This window comes from Heloderma suspectum, chromosome 2 (genome assembly GCF_057233095.1).
Source record: "Heloderma suspectum isolate Gila_16-S chromosome 2, 16-S_ref, whole genome shotgun sequence".
Classification (NCBI taxonomy): domain Eukaryota; kingdom Metazoa; phylum Chordata; class Lepidosauria; order Squamata; family Helodermatidae; genus Heloderma; species Heloderma suspectum.
Genome location: NC_139459.1, coordinates 291583107 through 291600590, shown reverse-complemented (window position 1 = coordinate 291600590; position 17484 = coordinate 291583107). Strand labels below are relative to the sequence as shown.

The window sequence follows — 17484 nt, the reverse complement described above, 5'->3', positions numbered from 1 at the left end:
AAATGCAGGGAGTGAAATGGAAACAATATGCCAAGATGTCTACTAGCTTTCTTTTTAGGGATTTTCTTAAACAAAAGGAATACTTGCATGCTGGATGCCAAGAGATTCGGTTGAACAAATAGGTCTGGTACAGTACATCCTATCCTGGAGTTATACTGGTTAGGCCAGGATAGGATCACTACTCATTCTGCACTGGTAAAATGAGAAGCTGTGCTAATATAGTGAATTTACATGGGGGCTGAACTGGTAATGCAAATTGCCAGTGTAACCCTACACCAGTGACACACTACCAGCACAAAGAGAAAATCAGAGTTTGTGTGGCAGGGGAAGAACAGCACTTAATTCAGATTCCATACTTATTTCGAATTAGTCCTTCCCTTGAAAACACCATTAACATTACGCTTGCAAAAGAGATGGTGTAAGAAAAGCGCTGGAGTCAGTAGAGAGTCCCTGAGGAATGTCACTACAGCCACATTTGAGGATAGGATTCTTATTAACTCAGAAGCTAATGACTGCACAGCACCAGGACAATTTAAGCCCCAGCAAGGTAACATACACTGCATATCAAAACACATTATCATGGGCTTTCATCACTTTGTCACTATAAGAACATAAGAAGAGCCCCGCTGGATCAGACCAAGGGTCCATCTAGTCCAGCATTCTGTTCACACAGTGGCCAACCAGCTGCCCTCGGGGAACCCACGAGCAAGACATGAGTGCAACAGCACCCTCCTGCCCATGTTCCCCAGCAACTGGTGTATATAGGTATACTGCCTCTGATACTGGAGATAGCGTATATCCATCAGGAGTAGTGGCCATTGATAGCCTTCTTCTCCATGAATTTGTCCAATCTCCTTTTAAAGCCAACCAAATTGGTGGCCATCACTACACCTTGTGGTAGCAAATTCCATAGTTTAGCTATGCGCTGTGTGAAGAAGTATTTCCTTTTATCTGTCCTCAATTTCCCACCAATCAGCTTCATGAGATAGCCTTCTAGTACTTTGAGAGGGAGAAAAATGTCTTCCTATCCAATTTCTCCACACCATGCATAATTTTGTACACATCTATCATGTCTCCCCTTACTGAACCTTTTTTTCTAAGCTGAACAGTCCCAGATGTTGGAACCTTTCCTCATGGGGAGTTGTTCCAGCCACTTGATCATTTTAGTTGCCCTTTTCTGGACTTTTTCCAGCACTGCAATATTATTTTTCAGGTGTGATGACTAGACCGTACACAGTGTTCTAAGCGAGTTTGCACCGTAGATTTGTATAAGGGCAGTATGATATTGGCAGCTTTGTTTTCAATTCCTGTCCTAATTATGCCTAACATAAAATTTGCCTTTTTCATAGCAGCCACGCAATGGATTGACATTTTAATTGAGCTGTCCACCACAGGCCCAAGATCTCTTTCTTGATTAGTCACTGCTAGCTCAGATTCCATCAGTATACACATGAAGCTGGGATTTTTTGCCCCAACTTGCATCACATTTTACACTTGCTTACATTGGAGAGATCTTTTTTAAGCTGTTTGCAAGCCCCTTTTTGTTTTAACTGCCCTAAATAATTTGGTGTCATCAGCAAACTTGGCCACCTCAGTGCTCACTCCTAATTTCAGATCATTTATGAACAAACTGAAAAGCATTGGTTCCAATACAGATCCCTGTGGGATTCCACTGTTTACATCCCTCCACTTTATTTATTCCTACTCTCTGCTTTGTCTTCTTTAACCAGTTACTGATCCATAAGAGGACCTCTCCTCTTATTCCATGTCTGCAAGGGCTAGGAGTATACAGGTGTATAAGTGGAAACCTGGGTGAAAGGGCCTTTTGTACAGAGGGAGCAGTTTGCCTTAGCTGTTTGTGCAAACCACAAAGTAAGAAGGGGCAATGAATAAAACCTGTCTTCTGCCAGATACTCCACAGAATTCGAGACGCAAGCACACAATAGGAAATGTAACTCCACTTCTGCAACTTGGGATGAAGGAAAAGACAGCTTTCGCAGGTAAGCAAGGGGAACCTCACTGCAAAGGGGCAACCCATACCTTAAAGTATGACTCATGAATATCCTCTGTTTTGACTCCCAAGCACTCCAAGAGGTACAGAGCACTGAAACACCCATGGCCACAGATTCTCTCTCCCTGTCACTTTGCAATATGGAGAAATGGTGTATTTGTTTAACACACACACCCTGACTTACTCAACTGGTTACAGTGGGGTCTTCCACACAGGGTAAATATTCACTATGCAGCCCAGGGGCCCTGCTGGTTGCAATGCCATCCAACCCAGTGAGCTGCCCACAAGCACTGGGGAAGGCTATGAAGACCCCAGCCACCTTTGTTGTTGAAAACAAAACACTGCTTCGCCTACTGGCTTGCCACTGACAAACACTCATGAGTACTTTTTCCTTGCAGGATTATAACCAGAGTACATGGAACAGAACAGAGTTCAACTACAGCTCCCTAACCCTGGATGGTGAGTATAGCCTCAATGGTTACATTATTTCATCCAGTAGGCAACTCTCCAAACATTGACATGGGGGGACAGAGCTACCAATAGAGGAGTGGGGCTTGGCATATAATAACATGAAATAACACCGTGGGTAGCACCATTTCTGAAACACAGTTGTGAACTCCACATGAGCAGCTCCCGCCGCCACACCAGTCTGTTGGTGCTGCCACCTGTTATTCATTAGCATCCCACGTTTCTCTTGTCTTTTGACAGACAGCCATTCAACACTAGCAGAAGCCCCAGTGCAAGGCAGATCACTGGCGAAGCCTACGACAGCAGCAGTGCCTGGTGGGGCACCAGCTTTTTTTGCGTTGGGTTGCTACGTCTTTCTTCCCTAGGATCCTATGCCATCCCGAAGGGTGCAGAAATATCCAGTCTAGGGGTAGAGGTACTTCTTTGTCCATCAAGCAGTGTTCACATATATGGGACCCTTACATGAATATAATAAGATTGTACCCCTGTGTTTGTGTCATGCTGTCAAAACTCACTCAACCACTGATACTGTTCAATAAAAGCTATGTTGTGTGAGTTGTGTCTGTTCTCCTGATAGGTGTTGGAAAGTGAACTTCTCCCCTATTGATATGCGCCTCAGATGGCTTTGTGATGGGGGAGTCCCAGTGGGAGAGGGCAGTGGATTCATCGCTCTTATACTCCACCAGTTCTGAAGGTCTGTACCCTTGCACCAGAGAAATTAGGGAGAAGGTCCCAAGAACTCAGGGTTCTCCTGGCCTCTCCTCCCTCTCTCTGTTACTGCTGCTGTAATGATAAACAAACCAGTACTGCTGCCCTGTTGTAACAGGTTGGGGACTGAGAGTAGGATCTTGTGGGAAGTGAGACAACGGACACTGGCAATCAATCAATGTCTTGGGTCGGTGAGTATCTGGATGGGGAAAAATTAGGGGCATCTTGGGTCATGACTGCATCAGAAAATTACCTGAATTAGGCTGTTGTTCTATGTGCTAGTCACTCTGATAAACTATCTCACTGCTCTGTCTCAGGTATGTGTGGAGCTATTTCTCAGCCCATTCATAGCCCAGTATCAAATCTAGCCTGTAGGCTGCGTCTCTGTCTACAGAGACTCAGACTTCTCTGAGCTTTGGTCCACATAAGTGTCCCTCAGTATTGGGTGCGATGGCTGTTTTTCACTCACCCTGTGAGTGGGGGTGGGAATGGAAAGGAGTTGTGTAATGGACTAGGCCCTTCAGGCTGCTAAGGCCCAATTGTGAGCCTCTCTTTTGTCTCTTCTGGTTGTGTGACTTAGAGGTTCACAACTTGGAGTGCTTCTCTATCCAGTGCTGCCCTTTCTCAGAGTGGTTGGGTTTGTCTCTTACTATCACATAGTACTATCCAGATTAGATTGTTGTAACGTACTGTACGTGCGGAGTGACATTCAAAAACTTCAGCTGGTTCAAAATGCAGCCACTAGATCAACTGGGACCCGACATATATATAACTTCTATAATGTGTACTCCTCACTGGCTTCCTGTTGGTTTCCGAGCCCCATTCAAAGGCAGTGTGTGGGGCATTGCCCCCTGCCATATCAATGTGCTTGTTCGCTCAGGTCATCTCCTTATGCTCAGCTTTGTGTCTGCCTGCTGTCTGAGGTGCAGCAGATGAGAGGGGGCATTTTTTGTGGTGTTAATAAGGCTCTCAAATGCTCTCCTCTGAAAAACCTCTTTGGCTTAACCGTCGACTGACTTTTGAGGGACGGTGAGAAAAGTGCTTTTTCTGAGGACTTTTGGTCCGACTGTTAACTGAACGTGCCTTTTGTTTCTGTTTGATGTCTATGTTTTGTTGCTTTGAATGTTGTAATACTTTTGATCTGCTTTTATTGATATTATTGTTAGCCTCCTTGTGGGTATTTAAATAAGTGCGTTTCTCTGGACCGCTTCAGGCAATTGCAGGGTGGTTAATAAGCTGTGGTGGCTTGTTAACCACCCTGCACATGCTGGTAATGGGCCAGCCAGATTTACATAATTACCCTCGCCGGTGCGCCTTTTTGCAATGTCTGAACTCAGCGAGGATGGGTGGTTGGGCTGGTTAACAAACCACCAGCAACCCAAAGGCCTGGTGCACATGACACAACAACCCACGGTGGGTTTTCACCCATTTGTTTCAGGGTGGCTTGGCATGATGTCCGAACCTGGCGCAGTTTCCTCAGCATGGTTTGTAGCCACGCACAAGGCACCCTGAGAACCCATAGCTTATTGTTGGGTTATTCATGGTAGCTGTTTTCAGGGTGGCTTGCCATGACATCCAAACCCAGCAGAGTGGGTTCTTCATGGCTTGAAAGGGCTACAGAGACACTGAGCAAGAGCAGTGAAAAATCCGGCTGCTCCTCGCAGTGCCCTCTGCCCCTCCTCTTCCAGCTCAGGGCTTTGTTTGACAGCGACTGGCTTAATCCCCTTGTGAGTTGTGCTAGCTAGCACAGCAATACGTGTATGCATGATTGACTTACCTAGGGGTAAACGCATACACCCCCAAGTCAGGACCACAGCAGTTTGGGACTGGGAGATATAAGCTTACCCCTCTCCTGTTTTTGTGCTGAAATTCCCCCTCCCCTGCTAGGACATTAAAAAAAAAGGGGGGGGGGAGTCTATTTTTTCCTCTCTTTAACCATTTCCCCCAGGGGGTTGGGGGGAATTTCGGCATGAAAACAAGAGTGGGGAAAGCTTAAATCCCCCCTCCCAATTTGCCATGGTCCCAAATTTGTGGCACACACACTTACTCAGTGTAACTCAATCACGCATTCAGGCACAGCTGTGCTAGGAAGAGGAACCGGCTACGAGGAGCAGCCAAGGAGACTTTTTTTTAAATGTTAAAGAAAGAAAATAAATAAAACCCTTAGCCATCTCATCCTAAGAAGCCCGAACCCCCTGAAGATATGGCATATGTATGTCAACGCAGGTGCTTCGAAAGGCAAGAACTTTGTGCGCACGGAGCAGGATCTCATCACAGCAGGGGTATAGGCAGGTTGTGCTGCAAAGCCCCTGGGATATGTGCTGGGAGTGGGCAGTTGACGAAGGGGGAAATAAGCATGGCAAGCCAGTGGGTGCCTGATCATGTGTTGGCAGCAGGTGGCTTAGCAACTGATTAACCAACCCACCTTGGATTGTTTTCAGCTGGCTGATTGTGACATGTGAATGGGCCCAATAGCAGGCCATGGCTTCTGAATGAATTGTTAACCACTCACCCTTGTTGGGTTCAGATGTCACAACAAGTTGCGCCAGTAAAGGTAATTATATGAATTCGGCCAACACACAACCAGCACACGCAGGGTTGGTTAACAAGCCACTGTGGCTTGTTAACCCCCGTGTGATTGTGCAAACTGGCGACTATGTGTTCTTCCTGACAATGTGCTTGTATGTGGGAGTGGTGTGGGGCTGGTTCCATGATATTTTCACAGTGTCTGTCATTCCTGCACTTTGGTGCCTTCCCTGCATGGCTACTACTGAGATGTATTCAGTGCTCAGTGTTGTGATTGGTGGGTCAATGGTGGAGTTGCCAGGGTTGCTATGGGAGTGGTCTTTGGTTGCTGCATTATCTCCAATTTCTACTGATATTGTTTTGCTTTCTACCTTGCTGCTGAGAGCACAGAGGGTTGCAGGTATTGTTGTTTGTTAAAAATTGTGTGTGTGTTTATATATTGTATGTTAATGGTTTTTATATTGTTACAGGATTGTATTTTTAAGGTTTTTAATCTTTGGCTGTTGGGTGTTACAGAAATATAATAAATGGAAATGAAAATAAATTTAGTACATTTACGCTAGCATAGCAATGGTGTAATCTTGGCGTTGTGGCCGTTGGTGTAATGGGCCCATAGGAATAGCCGATCTGTGTTGTGAAAGTAAAAGAAAAAATATTAGCAGACTAGATAACAATATGCCACTACCAAAATCTGTAAAGGAACAGCATTGAGGATGTAAAGAAATTCAAAAGGGTGAATTAAACATAGAAAGATGCTAAGTGGAAGGGACTCCAACTTCAGAACTAAAAGTCAAATGAAGGAAGCCTGACTACTGACTTTATAGAGATGGTAAACTTTAAACATAAAGTACAGATTCAGTCAATGTAACATAACTTGCTTTTTAAAAATGAATTGTGATAAAAAATTAACAGAAATCAACAGAACCTGAATTTTTCCTAAATCCACAATTTGGCAATACCTTTATTAGGACCAACCAAAATGCTCCAGAATGCTCAAGTTCTCCAGAACTCTTCATCAGGCTAGATAGTACAAAACGTGTGGGGGGGGGGGGAACCAAAAAAAGCCCAAATATTAGGCCAGATGTTGGGGCCATGAGATCTGAAGCTTGATTGCAGACTTAATGGATTAGTCATTGGTAGGTGTTGCAGGTGGGGCCGTGGTGGCTTAGCGGTTAAGACGCTGAACTGCAGACCGGAAGGTCGGCAGGACAGCAGTTCGAGACCCGAGTGCCGCGTGACAGAGTGAGCTCCCGTCTTCAGTCCCAGCTCCTGCCAACCTAACAGTTCGAAAGCAAGAAATTGCAAGTAGATAAATAGGTACCGCTTCAGCAGGAAAGGGAACAGCGTTCCATGCACCTCGGTGTTCAGTCATGCCGGCCACATGACCACAGAAGCGTCTTCGGACAGCGCTGGCTCTTCGGCTTAGAAATGGAGATGAGCACCATACCCTAGAGTCGGACACGACTGGCTGGGGACACCTTCACCTTCAGGTGTTGCAGGTATCAGGTTATACTTAGCATTTTTTGAACAAAGAAGGAATGGCTGAATCCCCCATTTATGAAAACATAAAGGCTGGTTATAATCCAGGTCTCTTTCTTGTTCTGGGCGAAATACACAGGTTAGCTAGTCAACATATTTCCAGAACCTGATAAATTGTTATGTCAGATTCTTCCAGAATTGCCTACAAAATAATAAAAACTCAGACACATCTAATTCCAGCTGTCAGACAGAAATCGGGATTGATTGGATAGAGAAAGGATTCAACAAGGTTTTGTGATACCATCCCATAATTAAATGGTTTAGGGGATAGAAGGTAAGATCATAACACAGCATCATAAGGTTGGATACACATGGGATTTGAAAGCCATAGACCTTGTTCGCATGTAACATCAATTCATGAGTTGTCTAACCCATGGTGTTTTGGGCTAGAGCACAAGACAGCGCCCTGCTTCCTATCCACTTGGCATTTCTGCTTTGCATCTGCCTTGTTAAACAACTCAGGAACACCTACCTCATTCCTGGGTTGTTAGTCTTGATGTCAGAACCCGGCACTCTGGGTTGTTGTCAGGATTGATTCTGAGCGCAGGGAGATAGTTAGCAGATCAGATTCAGAAGACAAGCTGCCAGAACTGGGGGAGGCATTTTCACAAGCCAGTTCAGAAATGGATAGGCGTGCTTCTCAGGTTACCAACTCCCAGATGAAGAGTTGAAGCTTCCTCCTTGGCCCCCTCTGTGAGAAGCAGCAAGCAGGAGGAGGAGGGGATTGAGGACTGTGACCGAAGAGACGTGAGGTGGTGGCACAGAGCTAAGAGAGAGGCGTTGGGGCGGAGCTCAGATGGTCGATCCTGTTAGTGATGCATGAGAGGCTACGCAGGGAAGCATGACGCAAGGGGCGGGACCTCCCTCCCTAAGTTAGCCTAGCCAGAAAGCCTGCCTTTCAAACTGCGGACAACTTTCCATGATCCCATTTGAATCCCCTGCATCTGTAATGAACCTGTGAATAATGAATTAAAGGCGTGAGACTGAAGCCTCTTTGTTTGTTTGTGTGTGAGTGCTTAAGGATAGAGGGGGCCAAGGGATTTGTGACAGTTGTTGAGCATTAAACAACCAGGAGTTTGGACTCAACAGCAAACCATGGGTTCAAACTCCGGATTGTTTAACACTCGGCAACCCAGATCGCTAGGTTTGGGCATTCCTGGTTTGTTTAGCAAAATGGATGGAAAGTGGAAACATTGAGTAGGTGGGAGGCAGCCCACTTGCTCACGTTCATCCCCAACAGCCCATTGGTTGTTGTTACATGCAAACCATGTCATACAGTAGTAATTTAGTGGGTTAGTGTTAAACGTGGAAGAGGGAAACAGTAGTCTACAAGTGTGCACTACTCGTAAGTTCATTGCTGTTTGATACCTTAATTGTTGACTTGTGTTCAAAGAGTCCAGGACAGAGTGCATCCACCAGTAATATTTCTCTTTTAAAAGCTTTCACCCCAAATCCTTGTATTGCTTTCTTTTAAAAAAAAGTTGAAGAATTTAAAGGGCAGTTTGAGGGGATCCTTGGAGTACCTTCTATGAAGAAAGCAGAAAGTGCAGTCCTCTAAACTGCTGCACACATCCTTTGAAAGGCAATAAACATTGATACAACATTCTGATTTAAGACTTAAAATCCAGGATCAAAACATTATGATAGATTTTAGTTTGAACCCGACACAATACTGTCTCTAATAGGTTCTTATGCAGTGTCCTCTGTAAAACTTCAAGTGAAGAAGATTCCCATTACCTAGAAACTTGTTTTATTCCTGAATTGTTCCTTAAAATTAGAAAGCATTCCCTGATATCTAAACTAAATTTACTTTGCTTCAACTTTAACATCACTACTTTTTTCCACTCAAGGTACCTGATAATGGTCTCCCTCTTCTTTTCAGCAACCTTTCAAAAACTTCCATCATATCCCTCCTTAATTTTTTCCCAAGTCTCTGATTCTCAAACAGTGCCACTGCTTATGCCACCCCTTCTTGCCAAAAAAACTAGCTACATAGCACATCCAGAATTTAAAAAACTGCCCTAGCGTAGCTGAAACAAGAATGCCAGGTTCTCTCAGTGAACTGGTGTCAACCAAAAGAAGTGGGCATGGTCAGACCACATTTTGAAACTGGACAGAGAAGGAACTGAGCAAGGAAGTAAACTGGAACGCTCCATTTCCTAAATCAATCAAAGGTGCACACTTCCCAGAATAGAGCTCCTGTGTTCTTTTTGGCTGGAGTTATGTGACTGCAATTTTTTTCATGCTTTCTGGAAAGTGAAAAATATTGCACGGTCCTTATTTAGGTAATTAACCATTTTTGTATAATAACATGAAATCATAATATTTCTTCAGAACAATCTGTTAGTAGTGGGTATATAAAATAAATGCATCATCTTAACAAGACCATGTTTCCCCTGTTTGTCCCCCTTCCCCATTTTAAGTACATGAAGTCAGCTGCTTAAAGAAATTTTCACTACCTTTTACAAACCGATGTCATTTTTAAATTTAAGAGGACATTGTAGTTAAAGATGTTAGATTTGAGAGAGGGAATCCATTCAGTCTTCTTTTAGGTAGGTGGCATTCTATTTGAACATGTATCAAATGAAGGCATTTGAAGTCTAGGAAGGAGAATGGAGCATGACATACAAGCCCTACGGGAGCGTGGTACTCCATTTTCCCTTTCAGCTACTTACAAGTAAACCATTTAGTGAAGTGTACTTCTGGTATTCAATTTTAAGATTACAGCCTTTTTCTTTGAAAAAATTGGTTGAATCTAGATTTAAGTCATACCTAAAGTAGACCCACTGAAATAATTGGCACCTAGTCATGTCTAACTTAAAACTCAGTGGGCCTACTCTAAGTGTGACTAAATCTGGATCCAACCCAATAATTTTAAATTGTACCTGGCAAAGAAGTACATAAAAATCAGAGGAAATTATTGTCAAAGTATTATCTCCAATTTCCTGGCTTTCCTCCTTGGTACTTTAATTTTTGGAAAGTAAATTGGTTTTTAGGCATTGATCTATTGTAGGGAAGCAACAGACTGATTTTCAGTGACTCAGGATTCATATAATGATGACACTCATTACAGATGTTCCATCTGATGGGATGTTTCACATGCATCTGTATAAACAACTACGAACATTTAGGATCAAGGTTTGAAGTGTAGCAAAACAAACCACATCCTGAAATATGAGTGGTGGAGAGAACAATCCCTTTTGTTTCTTTCAAGATAGAGAAGGCTTAAATAGTAAAATCCCTAGATGAAATGCAACTTTTATAACTTAAACCCCTTCAAATGTTCTATAGATATTTAATTTACTGATTAAACCCATAACAATAAGTGTTTCTCACTATATGGCCCCTCTGCCTCAAATGCAGATGGTACGTTATCTAAAAGCCTGCTGTATTTATTCTTTAATAAAGACATAACGTTTTTATTAACATATGTTGAGGGGAGATTCATTCAGAGTTGTAAATAGCTTAGAAGTAAAATTAAATTGAAGCAGTATATGGCATAAAAATCAAGGGGAAAACTTAAAGAAAAAATTGACTTCTGCTTCAGACATCTCAAAAATCCTTTCAGAAAAATAGGTTGTCTGCATATTGAGTTAATGTTCTACCAAGAGCTGGGCTTTATTTCTTTTTCCTTTTCCAATTGTTCAGTGGCAACTCTGCTTCCTGTAAGGGCAGAATCTGACATGGCCCCTTCTGTGCCGTCTTCAACTCCTCCTCCTTCTCTGTCTTGCTTTCAAACACTCTGTACATTTAGAGACTGATCTTGTGCAGAAAATATCCCTGACATTTGAAGAGCTCCAGGGATTCAGTGAGCATGCTCAGTCATCTCTGTCTGCTAGAAAGAGGAAGCTAGTTTACATAGGAGTCATACCAAGCATAGCCTGCATGTCAGTGCAGTTAACTTGCAGCGGGCTGTGAGGAGAATTAGCATGTCTTTGTCCTAGGAAGTCTTTGCCGTTCCAGTTTCCCCCCCTCAATTAGGAGTGAGATCTATAAGCAATTTTAATTGCAATTGAGGACACAATATACTTTAAATTCTCTTGTTTTGAAGCCCTTGATGGGGCTTTCTTCCTCCCTCCCCCCCTTTTTCCCAATTCGTTTTTAATATACTTTGTTTTGATTAGTCGGAGGCTGGGCCTTGAGCTTGTGGAAGTCGGAAAAGAGCCAGGAGCTACTCAACAGCATTTGCCTGTGTTCTTGTCGCTGTTTTGGGGGGCGAAAGCAAGCAAGCTGGTCTTCTTTGCTAGCCCACTAAATGCTATTTATGAAGATGGACCTGTTGAACTATCAGTACTTGGACAAGATGAACAACAATATTGGCATTCTCCGACAATATGAAGGTAACTTAGATTAATATTACACTATAGTTTTATGCCTCTTTAAGTTCAGGTTAAGATCTCTCTTGCTTTCTAGTTTTGGCAGTGTTGTGCCTTTTCCTAAATACAGTTGGGATTCCAAAAAATCTTTTACAATCTTCATTATTTTCAGTTGGAAATAATGATTTTCTCCTCCACCTCAAAGTGAGGCACTGACTGCATCTTTTTAAGATAAGACATTGTCTGTTCTTATGTGTGAAGTGTTTATAAATTTAATGCAGTTGTGAGATGGGACTTTTGTTTAATGCTTTTATAGCCACTGATAGCTTTCCTATGTGTGGACTGGATGGCTTTCTCTTGAAAATATGCATTATCTGTACGTGCTTTACTTTGACATAGAATATAGATGGATTGTGACAAGGGCTGAATTGTAGGGTACTGTGTTGTTGATTGTCTGAGGCCGATTATCATTTTTAGGGCATAATAAAGAGTTTTTACTGCTCAGCTCTGGGGATTGAAGGGTGTCTGTACTACAGAATACAGAGTGGCCCTTTGTTTGACTTCTCATTTCCTGTACAGCTCTGAGAAAGCTCTGACACAGAGGGCTGCCTCCCCTTTTCTTCCCCTCGGTCCCACATCTCCTCCCTCAAGAACCGCCTCAACAGTCTGTCCCTAGCAGAAACAGCTACACAGCTGCTAGAAAACATAACTTTATGGTCATCTTCAGGGTGGTTTCTCTCCCCCCTCTCCCTTCCCACCCCCATGTTTGTGCTTTGCTGACATAGATTTGTTTGTTCCTAGTACTCAAATTTTATAGTAGTGTTTTTTTCCCTTTACAAATCCTGGCAACAGGAGTGGTAGAACTTAGCTGCTTTTTAACTAGTTGAGTTTTATGTACGTGCAGTTTGAAGAAGCTGTAATGGCTTGGCTTAGCAAGGAAAGAATGGCACCACTGAGCTAATTCTGCTTGGCAGTAGGGCTGTTTTTCTGTTGCCACACATAGAGACATAGCACAAATCTCTTTTTTCTAAATTTTCAGCTAGAAAATTTTCCATGTTTGTTAAGAGAGTAAATGTTACTACCTTTCTCTGTGAAGAACTTGTCAAGGATACCTAAATATACATCTGCTAAGGTTAGGACAAAAACAAATAAATGAGGCCTTGCCAAAATGTTCACGTCGGAAGCATGTTAGCTGAAATCACAGGGCTTGCGTTTTCAAGTTACTAAGGAGGGCAGTGGTTCTGTATTCTCTGCTAGTCAGTTTTAGGGGTGTGACTGCTAGCTTCATGAATTAAAAATGCAAATATTAGTGTTTATAAATTTGGAAGGGGGTGGTGGTGGAGAAGAGGGCAGAAATCAGTGTGGTGGTTTGATACCTTATCAGGGATGCTCTCAGAGATTGCTTACTTTCCAACAAGTTTCTCAACATTTTTCCCTTCAAATTTTACTGCTTTGGCAGCATTTGTTAGTAGTAGTTCAGTCCTTTCAAAAAGGCTTTTTTGTTGTCTTGAGTCTGTAATATTCAATTATTATTTGCTGCTGTTTCTCATTTGTTACCTTTAACCCTAAAATTAAACATTTCTGAAGTGAAAAACATAGAACAACATTTGGAAAGGTTTTATAACAAGATATTTATATTCTTTTGGTTTAAAGATTATAAAAGACTGCCACATGTATCTTGGATATTGAATGATCTTAGAATCATAGAATAGTAGGGTTGGAAGGGGCCTACAAGGCCATCAAGTCCAACCCCCTGCTCAATGCAGGAAGCTTTCATGCCACTGCCTAATCTTTATCTTTCAGAAGGGTGTTAACAATGATGGTTGGCATCCCACTTTTAAATCCCATTGATTTTAGTAAGAGAGAAATAACTTTCCTACTGGGGGAAAAATAGTTTGCCTTTTCTTAGAGCAATTGCTCACAGAATATACATTGGGAACATACATAATATAAACCTTTACTCTTGATTTACTGTTAATATGAACACTTCCAGAATAATGCCTGCTCTGCATCTTCTTAGAATGCTTCTTTCCACAAGAGAGAATCAAGCATAGCAATGGAGAACTCGGGAACATCCTCATTTAACTTTAATGAACATAATCTTCTTTGCAGTACATCTTCCTTGCGTACATAAAAAGAGCATGTGAACTTTATAGAAGTGAAGCACATCCGTCTGAATAACGTCCTTGTATGAACATGGCCTTTCAATTGAGAGCTGAGCTCTTAAGGAACTTTCCAAGTAATCTTCATATGTATGTTATAGATAGATAGATAGATAGATAGATAGATAGATAGATAGAGTTTGAAGTAGGGATCCAGATGTCCTGTCTTGAGGTAGCACTTTATTATTGGGATATTGCAGCACGTAAAGGACAATATATTGTTGCTTATGGAGATGTGATTTCTCCCCTTCACTTAGAATTATAATTGCTAATATTATGGCCATATGGAAAATAGTTGTCAACTTCCTGGATAGTGGTTAAGATATAAATGATGACTGGTGAATTGATCCTCCTTCTTCCCTGTCCGCATCATTTTTGTATGATTCTTCTATTAAATTACTTATTGGATGAGTGCTTATCTGTTCAACCTCTCACGTGCTTATATGTGTCTGTGTCTTTGGTGTGGGGGATGTATTGCAGTCTTCCCCTCAGCCTCCTTCAGTGAGGATATGTAAATCTCCTCCCATCCGCAGGACACAGCCATGTAGATAGTTACTTAAAAAACAAAACTAGGGCATAGCAAACAGTAGACTGGCTGTCTTCTTGCTGCAAGGCTAATGCATGTAATGGATAAGATACTATGGGAGGAGTGAAGTATTCGCTACGTAGTAAAATGCAGTTGTGGGGCACACATTGATCTTGTGGAAATACTCTAAAACTCAGTCACACCAGGTTTCTTGCCTTTGTAGCTTCTCTGTGAGCTTACCACGGGTGGTGGGGTGGGTGGTTGCACACAGCAATGGGTACAGGTTGTAGTGAGCAGCCTGCTTCACTGTGGAGAAGTGCTGGATAAGATGGCTGCAGCTGTCACCATTATAATTCCCCCAGAATGCCTCTGGGCCCTGTATTGGGGCCCAGAGGCATTCTGGGGAATGAAGATTACAATGGCTGCAGCTGTCTCACTTGACACTTCTTTTGGGGAGTGCTGGGCCATACATTTTTTTTAATTAAACATTTTAAAAGGAGGCTGATGTCAACAGTGGTGGGCACCAGCATTTGGCCCATCATGCCAGGTGCATAGGCCAGGCCTGCATAGTTCTGACTTCTTTCTTATATTGCTTCAGCCAGGGGGTAGGCAATGTGGTGCCCATGGGCACCAGTGTGTCCCCAGATACCTTCTGGGTTCCTGCCAAGGTGCCCTACTCCTCACACTTCTAATTTTTTTGGTAGGATCACTGTGAAATAAGTTTTGTTGGTGCTGAAAACTGACTTTAGTGACTTGGGGCTCAGAAACCATCTTTGTCTTATATTCAGTCGTTCGGGCAGGTTACTTGTCCTTTGCCATACCTCCCATGGCAGCCATTTTGTGGTGGTGTCCAGGACAGATAGTGAAATTGACAGATGTGCCCACAGGCCCAAAAAGGTTGCCTACACCTAACTTAGGCATATTAATTTACACAAATATGACTTTAAATTTGCAGAAATGCATAATGCTCAGAGGAGGTGGGAGACATCCTGCCAGATTGGCTGCCCATCAGAAGTTGGGTTGGGAGGATCCTCCCTGAAAGGAGGAGCCCAGAAAAAGCCTGTTGAGCATGGTGGGAAACCCGTCCATTAGTTGAAAGGCAACTGCCCTGCTTTCAATAGCTCCCTGAACAAAAACCCTATTTAGCTAATTAGGCCCAGAGAACAGCTCCCAGTGCTATTAACTGAATAAAAGAGTTTGTGGATTGCACAGCAGGTCTCTGTTGCCTCACTATTCAGTGGGAGGGCTTAGAATCCTTGACAGAGAGTGTGTTGGAGTCTTATGGTGCTTTTGCAATATTTAGTTTATTTACAAATATACAAGTAGAACATAAGTGAAGACAAGCGGTAGGAAGCAGATCTGCTACCCCACATTAGAAGGTGCTTTCCGCTTACATGTAACTACTAACTGCAGTCTCTGCTTCTGTGTCTGTTTGTGCTTGTTCCAATATCCCCTTTCTTCACACACCCCTATATCAGCCCCTTCCCCCTTAACTGGGGGAGATGGGGTGTGTCACCTTCTTCAGGATCTGATGGGTTTCCTCTTCCAAATGTTCTAGGAAGACCTCAGTTGATCTCCTAACCATTCACTCCCATTAATAAAAAATTATCAATTATTCTTGCCTACTAACATTCAGTCGGCCTGACTAAAGGAATATTTCCCAGTCACCGTAAAATATAATAATTCTGAAGTCCTCTCTATAAGTATTGCTTTGACTAGGTTCGCACGACATAACAACCTGTCATGTATTGTCATTTGAAACAAGCCATGGTAGGTTGTCATGTTATCTGAGCCTGGACCGCTTACCGCAGGGTGGCTTGTTTTTCTCCAACAATCCACTGTGATGACCCATGGCTTGTTCTAGGCGTTGTTTACCCCACAGTGGGTTGGCATGTTGTCTGAACCCGGCAGAGCCAACACATCGTGGGTTGTACTGACTGGGCAGCAAGCTGTTCGGCAAGAGTGGAAAAAAATGCTGCCGCTCTTCCCAGGCAATCTCACCCTTGCTGCAGTGACAGCCCCTCTACCGATTCCCAAACGGCACTTTGGAAGGGGTGTCGCTCCTTTGCCATCGCCTTAATTTTTTTTTTAATGCCCTGACATTTGCGCAAATGGGGCTGGAATATATATAATTTTTTCAGCCCCAAGAATTTGTGCAAATGTATTCATAATTTTTAGGGGGGGTTGTCAGCATTCATAGTTTCACAAGTGTGTACTTGTGGGGGTCAAAAATATATACAGCCTTGCCTTGTCTATTGCCTTGTATGTTTCAGCTGTCAAAGGGAAGGAACTGCAGTATGAAACATACAAGGTAATTGACAAGGTGGGACTGCATATAAGCAACATTAATAGCTGTTGACAGGTCAGGAAAGGGAGTCAAGATCGCCCCTTTAGCAAGGTGAACCCCAGGTTTTAGGTGTTGAACTGACACTTGTGGGTGCCCTGCTTCCCTGCCACTCTTGCCCAAGTCTCCAGCAAGTCCTTTTAAGAGAGATCTAAGGTCAACCCCTTTTTTGCAGCTCCCATTTGCAGTAACCACAATTTTTATATTATTCGTAGTAATATAAATGTGTGTGTGTGTGTATGTATGTGTGTATATATATCGGGGCGAATGTCGGGGCATGATTTTTTTTTTAAAGGCAGGGAACAAAAAAAGGGTTACAATTGGAGTGAGGAGGGGGAGGGGACAGGCACACAAGGTGGGTTCCACCACAAAGTCCCTTGGGGTATGTGCCAGAGCTGGCTGGAAGACTGAGGGGGAACAAGGGAGAGAACAACCCATGGTGAACCCACACTGTGTGGCTTGTTTGCCAGGGTGGGTTGTTGTTTTGTTCAAACTCACCCTTTGCAATTAAGTCTCCAATTAACAGACAATTATTCAACAAAAGGAATTAATTTAGGGAGTTGTACCAATTCTGTTTGCTTTTACTTCATCCACAGTGTTTAAATGTGCACTGTTTGCTTTTATGGTATGATGCATCATCATTCTGTTTACGAACTGACCAAAAATGCAAATGATCGATTTAAGGCCTAAAGAAAAGTAACTAACTTTCTTCTTTATGCATGACCTTCATATCCTTTTTGGCTCATTTATAGAGGCATTTTACTGTAGAGATTATCTGCTTAATCATAAGCTTTGCTCTTCTGTCTGGGACTAGGGTGGGAATTTGGTTTCCACAATACCACTGACAAAATAATACTGATAACCTGATGGTCTTGTTGATGGGA

General features: G+C 42.9%; 1 protein-coding gene across 2 annotated transcripts in view; it reads left to right on the top strand.

Annotated features, from left to right (window-relative positions):
* Positions 1-17484, top strand: part of VGLL4 (vestigial like family member 4) — a 153455-nt gene that overhangs the window by 55473 nt on the left and 80498 nt on the right. The window contains exon 1 of one of the 2 annotated variants that reach the window (XM_084839864.1): positions 11120-11592. The exons of the other annotated variant lie outside the window; for it this stretch is intronic. Within the exon in view, the coding sequence (XP_084695990.1) occupies positions 11508-11592 (85 nt within the window). The 5' untranslated portion in view covers positions 11120-11507. Of the gene's footprint in view, positions 1-11119; positions 11593-17484 lie in introns of those variants that run through there. 2 annotated transcript variants of the gene reach the window in all.